Source organism: Sinocyclocheilus grahami, unplaced genomic scaffold (assembly GCF_001515645.1).
Source record: "Sinocyclocheilus grahami isolate Dianchi unplaced genomic scaffold, SAMN03320097.WGS_v1.1 scaffold236.1, whole genome shotgun sequence".
Taxonomy (NCBI): Eukaryota; Metazoa; Chordata; class Actinopteri; order Cypriniformes; family Cyprinidae; genus Sinocyclocheilus; species Sinocyclocheilus grahami.
The window spans coordinates 331956-339777 of NW_015505415.1; the positions used below are offsets into that span (position 1 = coordinate 331956).

Genomic DNA, 7822 nt, shown 5'->3' on the forward strand with positions numbered 1-7822 from the left:
TGTGTGTGTGTGTGTGTGTGTGTGTGTGTGTGTGTGTGTGTGTGTGCGTATATGTGTGTATGTGTGTGTATTTTATGTATTAGTTGCGGCTTGTTGTATCAAACTACACGAACTTCCGGAAGAGAAACGGGTCACTTCCCTGTATTTCCCGGGGTTCCCGCTTTCGGCACTCACCCACAAAATATCCCGCTGTAAAAATCACTCCCAGCGTCGCTGAGCCTATAAGCGTTTATTATTGCATTTTAATGTAAAACCTTTTTAAATATTGAATAGCCTATTAATATGTTTGTATAGCCAGGCATTAAATTTTACAATTTAAATTGGTCTACAAATAAAAAAAATTAATTATTTAAATTTTTAAGCATTTAATTTGATCTACTTGTTAAAAAGTTCTTGTTATTAATGTTCGTAATGCCACTGGCTCTATTCAACTTGTGCATGTTTATAAAGCTTTAATGTATTCTAGGCAACCTTGAAGCTGTGATTTATTTTGGCGTATAAATCAAAGCTGTTGGTTTAGTGACTTTTTCAGATATTTGTTGGCTGCAGATGAGGTGCGGGTTATATAACCGGCTCATGGTTTCATAATAACATATCCAAACTAAAGTCCACATTTAATGAAACTTTTCAGGATAGCAGTTTATTTGCTGTCAGCTTTGAGAATATTTACTCAGAGCATTGCTTTATAACTGATAGTTTATATAGAAAGTGATTTTGCAGTATCGTTGTGTTTAGAGAGGCTGATATTCACCAGCAGGTGGCGCTGTACTGTAATGCATGTGACTGAAGCACATTCTGCTGCTCATGATGACTTGCAGGAGCTTGTTTTTCAGAAATAATAAATCACCAGAGGCAGAAATAAAGCGCACCATCCATAATCCAGTTTTATTTTCATTATAAATTAACGTGCACTCAAACGTTATTTTGTAGAGCATTTCATTTAAAAAGTCTGCTATCTGAAACTTTTAATTCCAGAAATGTGAAGGTGTTTCAAGCTAATATATTTGGGCGGCCTGTGCTTCCTGAAAAGCGTTTGTGTGCTGAGTTTGCTGACATGTCCCTAAACTGAACTCAGACTTTAACGCATCTGCTGATAAACACGGATATTTACATCAGAAAATGCTAGTTTATGATGCTTTATATGTTTAGTATACATGTCCAAATGTTTGAGATCAATATAAATTTGTAAAAAATTATTTATATATATATATATATTATTTGAAAGAAATTAATACTTTTATTAATACTTTTAAAATGTATATATTATCAATTATATATTAATTTATAATGCTTTATATGTTTAGTATACATGTCCAAATGTTTGAGATCAAAATAAAATAAAATTATATTTGAAGGCTGGTATTTGTAATTAAGCCGCTGGAGCCGTGATTTCAGCCCGTATAAAGGCAGCATTGAGCAGAGGCGTTTTGCATGTGTGCAACTCGACCCCGTCATCAGAGCGTTCCTCTGATCTCAGATCAGGCCTGCTGGAGGATTCTCATTTGGAGCATAAAGTGGAGGCAGAACAAAGCATCTGTGTTTATTAAATTAAAATAAATAATTATTTTTCTCTCTGAAGTTGTGCATGAACGCATCTTTTATGATGGGGCCCGAAGGGAAAAACAATTGTTTGCGTGGTGTTTCAACTAGCATTGTATTTACAAGCAATACATTTTTGCAATTAGGCTACCTTTATGATTTACTGCAAGATATTTCACATTTAACAAGGCATATGGCCTTTTACAGTAAAATGATGCTTATACAGTAAAATACTAATCACTTTTATCATTTGTTGATGTGGCATTTAAAGAAGTCACATTAGTTTATAGTTGCTTTGGAGTGTTTCATGGTATTTAGTTTACTGCAATTTTGTTTTAGTATTATTTATTTATGTACTATAATAGTATTTATTCATATTTTCAATTAGCTTTTTGTATTTTTTTATTATTAAATATTTATATTTTATTTTTATTTCAGTTTTAGTAATTTAATCTTATTTTAGTTCAGCTAGTTGCCAAACAACATTTCTCATTTTCTTTCCAAGTTTTTCATTTACATTTTTTTCATTAATTTTTTTTTAAATTTTATTTCAGCTTTATTTCAGTTAACACAAAATATTTTTAAAATAGTTTTAGTTTTTATATGTGCTTTTGTATTTTTTATTAGTACACATTTCTATTTTTATTTCATTTTGTTATTACCGGTTTAGTATTTTTAGTAATTTAGTAATTTTCATTTTTAAGTTTGTTTTTCATTTAATATTTTTATTTGTTTCCACCTATAGTTTTTTATTTCAGCTTTGTTTTAGTTAACACAAAATATTTTTTAATAATTTTAGTTTTTATATGTGCTTTTTTAAATGAGTAAATAGTTTTTCTAAATCAAAAATACTAATCACTTTTATATTTTTTTTTGATGCAGCATACAGAGAAGTCCCAAAGCATAAATTACCATTTCAGAATTAAAAGAATAATAATTAATAATTGTATCCATTGATCAAAAGATTTCTATTTTAAATAAATGTTGTTCTTTTGAACTTTCTATTCATCAAAGACTCCTGAAAAAATGTAATTGTGATAAAACAAATCATCTTAATCAGTATCTTTGTCTCGTTTTCTAGTACAATTATCTAAACAACCTTAATACAAGATAAAATTAAAGATATTAAGACTTGTGTTAAGAGAAAGTTTATTTTCTAACTTAACCATAAATTAACATTTAGTGAGGTTGTGGAGGAAGAAAAATAAACTTAGATCAAATAGATTGTCTGAAGAGTCTCTATCTTGCATTATTTTGCTTCTCAAGTAAATAAACCTTGTTTAATGTATATTTAGGTATTTTACTGGAAAACAAGACTAAAGCGTAATGATTTTTGTGGAAAGTCGTGGTTTGAGTATATTTCTATTTCAATTAAATGCTGTTCTTTTGAACTTTCTATTCATCTGTGAATCCTGAAAAATAAAATGCATCACAGTTTCCACAGAAATATTGTGCAGCACAACTGTTTTCAACATTGATAATAATCAGAAATGTTTCTCGAGCAGCAAATCAGCATATTATACTGATTTCTGAAGATCATGTGACACTGAAGACTGGAGGAATGATGCTGAAAATACAGCTGCGCATCACAGAAATACATTACAGTTTAACACAGATTCACATAGAAAACAGCTGTTTTAAATCATAATAATATTTCACAATTTTACTATATTTTTAATGAAATAAATGCAGCCTTGGTGGAGCATAAGATGCTTACTAAAGTAAAAAGGAGTGATTTAAAACGAATCTGAGAGGGATTGTCATGAGTTATGAAATCGTTCCGTTTAGTCTGTGAAGAATGTCTTGAAGTGTTCTGCTAAGACACACATGCAAGCGTTTCAGAACGACAGCACATCAATCTGAGCTCGAGAACAGACATCTGTGTGAAATATTGCTGTGCTGTCTTTGGAGTGACTGTCGAAAACAGCCCTGAGAAACGCTTTGAGATACGATGCCAGAGCTGATTTAAACACCTCAGCGGGGAGAACTTGGACTGCAGTTTCGAGCCGAAGCACGAACATCCCGGTCGCTGGCGTTTAAATACTCTCTAAATTACAGTGTGTGTGTCTGTGGCGGAGGCCTGCGTGTGTTTGTGGAGCGCTTGTTGAGACTTCATTTATCTTACTCACTGCACATGTGTTCACTGCTAAGAGTTTCCATGTGTGCACGTGTTCAAGTGTGTGTGTGTGTTTGTGTATTTGTTTCCAATCTGTGGCTAATTTTCAGTCTCTGCAGACTTGGAAAAAGCGGGCCGTCATTAATCACCTGTTTTTTTTTCCTTTTTATATAAACTGTATACCTATTATATTTATTTTAGATCTTAGAGCTATTCTTCTTTAGTACCTGATTTATTTAACACGTGTAAAATGTAATGCAAAAAGCCAGGCTCATAAACTCCAACTGCTGTGGGCAATAAAATTTAAGTATTTTAAGAGGAAAAAAGCTTAGACTTGCACACATTAATCAAGTACATTTTTGAAATAGCTGAAATGTAGAATAACTTTTCGAGAATGCTAATTCATGTTTGTGACAGATGCATCTGTTGATTAATTTTACTAATATATACCTCAGGGGGTTTTATATTATTATTATTATTATTATTGAAGGTTATATTCATTGCGAGGTTAACATACTGTGATGCAGATTACAAACCGAGCCAAACGCCACATAAGAAATCATGTTTTTAGTGTCTAACTCAACCAATGCATTCAAAACTCAAATAGACAACGAACTGATGCACCAAAACAATCAGACTGAATTGAGTTATTCTTTAATTGCTGTCGTTTTTCCCTGAGTTGCACAGTAAAAACATTTCTCCCCCACAAACTTTAAAATATAATTCAAGTCAATTTAGAAATAAACATGCAAATTTTGGCTATAAGACATCACACAGTGTGGCTTGAGAATTACGTCTGTAACAGTTTAAATAAAGCCATGTGAGTCTTGTTTTATTTAATTCGCTTTAAAGCTAACTTTAATAAATAATGGTCCACTAGTAGGTCCTGAGGCGAACAAAAACACTTAAGCAAATCCGTTCCTCACTGATATCCGAGCCCAGGTACAGTGGTCAGTCTCTGTCCATAAAGAGCGTATGGAGAGTAAAACGGGCCGGTGGCGGCAGGAACCTGCACTGGCACGCCACCCGTCGGTAATGGGCTTTTGGAGTACGGATGATACCGCGTGCCGAGCCCGAGCGCGTGATGAGGGGTCCTGAGTGCCAGCGGGGCTCCTGGCACATGACAAGCCATGGTTAACGAGTTGGGATATCCCGAAACAAGCTTATCTGCGCCCGCGAATGCAGTGTGAGTCCGCAAATGGCTCAGAAGCTCCTCCGAGGATGAGAAGCGCTTGTCGCAGGGACCGTTCATGGAAACCCAGTTGCAAAGGTGCGGCTGGGATTCGTTCGGGAGCACGAAGCCATACTGGTATAACGGGTGTCCCGGGAACGAGGGCGTAGAGGTCGATAACGGGTGCAGAGAGTGGCTGGGATACATAAGGGTGTATCCGGACTTTAAGGCCATGGCGCTGTCGTGCGAGCCGCTGGATGATAGATGGCTAGCGCAGTGGTAGCTCAGGCAGAACGGGTCCCTGCACAGGCTGCTGGACATGATGGATGGCGGAGAGGCTCCGGCGAGGGGACTGGACCCCGCCTTACTGCTGAGAGCACTGGACAGCTGAGCATTAATCAACTGGCTGCTGCCGCCACCGCCGCCGGTTTTGCTCGGGTCCAGAGTCACGCTGTGGGATAGGAAGGATTGAGGGTAGGCGCCGTATGCCCCGGTTAGGGCTCCGGGGTAGGGTAGTCCGGCCGGGGAGATGGGGAATACGGTGTGGCCCGGTCTGTAAGGCGAAACCGGTGCGATGAGTCCCGATCCCAGAGCGGATGGCGCAGAGGACACTGGGATGCTGTCGGATGCGGGCGGTTTGGAAACATCCTGTTTGTTTGTCTCGCCGTTGCTCTCGGTTCTCATCCCGGATGTATCCGGCGTTTTAGCTGCGTCACGTTCCTTCTTCCCTGTTTTATCCCCCGACTCCGGCCGTCCGGGTTGAGGAGAGACGGAGCTGCACGAGCTCGGGCTCCCCGTCCGAGGCGTGACCGGCCGGCAGGTGGCGCTCGGTACACGGAAACAGGATTTATCTCCACCTGTGTCTTTTCTCTCTGACGATTTGGCGTATGCCTTGAAACTAGATTTGTCCTCGGCCCCGATGTCGCTGATCTTCAGTGGGCTGGATTTGCAGTCTTTGTCTGAGACGACTGCCGAGAGTTTGGTCGAGGACAGCGGATCTGACTTCCCGATTTGGGAGCATGTTTGTGCAAGGAGGGCGAGGGGACTCTTCTTGGCATCCAGCTGTGAAAATAGACCGTTTTAAGTATATACATATTCAAAATATTGTATAAAATAAGTATAAATTATCAAATAAATTATATAAAATAATATAAAATTAAAATATTAATAAATTATGTTATAAATATAATATAGTATATAAGTATATAAATATTTAAAATATTCACACTAGAGGAAATCATGCAATTGACGCTGTCCACAACAAGCATTTTAGACATTTTTATGCTAAAAAAAAGGGAATATTTAGTGTTTATTTATGTTTTGGCATTGAGCATGACTCGAGAGTCTTAAATCTAAAATGCTGCAGAGACATTAAATCAAATGTCAAGAGGGTTTTTATTATATCCCTCTGTGCATGCAATAAAATGTGTTTCCATATAGCAACATGCATTGCTTCCCTTCACTTTATAGCGAAAATAATTGCATTGTTGGAAGTAGGTCAGTCATTAAGGAAAGCATTAACATGATATTATTATTATTATCATATAATATAAGGAAACATTACAGTTTTTAATTTTTTCATCCAAGACTCAAGATTGTGCACATTTCCATACATTACGTTTTTTTTTTCTCGGCATCTTTAAATGATAAAAATCGTAATATTTTAAATGTACGGTTTTGTTCACAGAGCAACTGTCTTTCGGAATTGTACATAAATTAAGAAAATTAAGATTAAGAAAATATGAATACATATGGCAGCTCTGTTGCACAATGTAGCTGCGTGATGCACTTCCTCATGGAGAATTTCAGAAATGGTTAAGTTTATAGTAGGCTAATTGTTTATGCGTAAACACAATATTTGTTTTCTTATTCCACAGACACCAAAAAGAGCTCTAACATTGCGCTTTTATCGTCACTATTAAATTGGAATTAATATAAATTGTCCAGGCATTTTGAGTTTCTAAGAGTTGGAAATTTATAATGAAAGAAGCATGAAATTAGTTAGAGAATAAATTAATACTTTTTACGATTTTTTTTTTTGTGTTCAATATGGAAATGTTAAACGTTTGAAAAAAGCGATTTAATTATAGCCTAGTTTTGTGATCGGATCTGGAAGAAAAAAATAAAAATAAAAAACATAACATACTGTAACATAACATAGTGTAACATACTGCGGGTTAAATAAATGGTTAAATGCAGCCTCTTGTAAATATCAGAGCATGTTCCAAATGAAAAGGCTGCGCATTCACTGTAATACGCGTTGAATATAAAGATTGGAGTGAAGAAAAATGAACGCTGAGACGTTGTTTCACGTGAAGCGTCCTCGGAAAGTGTCAGCTGTAACGTTACCTCGATGGGGCTGACGGGAGTGGACGGTAACGGCTGCAGATAGTCCGGGTGCAGGATGTGTCCGGTGCGCACGCTCAGCATTTTCAACACTTTCACGGGCAGACGGTTCGCCTGGCGCTGCGGGTCCGCGGGAGGCACTGAGTGCAGGAACGGGTGACGGTCTCGCTTCTTGTCCCACACTAGATCAACCACACTAAACACAGCGCACTCCGTAGGCAGTGTGATCATGTCCCACTTCTCTCCGCGGGATCTGGAAACGCATCTGCAGATGGACGCAAAGTATCTCCCGAAATGCCAAACGAATAATAAGAGGAAAAACAGAATAATCCTTAAAGGCTGTTGCTGGGGAAAGCGCACAAGGAGAGCTCGGAGCGCATCTTATGTTCCGCGTTGCGCACTCGCTTCGAGCTCGGCTCACGTACGAGATTAAAGCCTCCGCCGCCGGCCAATCACAGCGCGGCGTGAAGTGATTGACAGCTCCGGGGGAGGTGCCGTCGCCTTGGTGGGCTTTTGCTTTGGCCATATTGAGGAGGTAAAAACACTCACATCATTATATAATCACATATTGATATGAAATACATTTATAAGCTGTATTCATTTAATATGAATACTAAAAAAAGTGAAAAGGTTTATTGGTATTAATATAT

General features: G+C 37.5%; 2 protein-coding genes across 2 annotated transcripts in view; both read right to left on the reverse strand.

Annotated features, from left to right (window-relative positions):
- LOC107597738 (catechol O-methyltransferase domain-containing protein 1) overlaps window positions 1-225 on the reverse strand; it is an 8136-nt gene extending 7911 nt beyond the window's left edge. The window contains exon 1 of the mRNA XM_016288913.1: window positions 175-225. The gene's annotated coding sequence lies outside the window, so the exon portion shown is untranslated. The remainder of the gene's footprint in view (window positions 1-174) is intronic.
- A 4067-nt stretch (window positions 226-4292) lies between these two features.
- On the reverse strand, window positions 4293-7581 carry LOC107597740 (zinc finger protein 503-like). The gene is made up of 2 exons (XM_016288915.1): window positions 7176-7581; window positions 4293-5888 (listed from the first exon to the last, which is right to left on the reverse strand). The coding sequence occupies exons 1-2, from the start codon at window positions 7401-7403 to the stop codon at window positions 4578-4580; spliced, it is 1539 nt and encodes a 512-aa protein (XP_016144401.1). The 5' UTR covers window positions 7404-7581; the 3' UTR covers window positions 4293-4577.
- Window positions 7582-7822: the final 241 nt, after the last annotated feature.

What these genes read in the sequence shown, in the direction of transcription:
- LOC107597740 (XM_016288915.1), bottom strand. Translation starts at nt 7,403, where the DNA reads ATGATCACACTGCCTACGGAGTGCGCTGTGTTTAGTGTGGTTGATCTA. An exon ending in CTCCCGTCAGCCCCATCGAG is followed by an intron (nt 5,889 to 7,175) that starts GTAACGTTACAG and finishes CTATTTTCACAG; the next exon opens with CTGGATGCCAAGAAGAGTCC.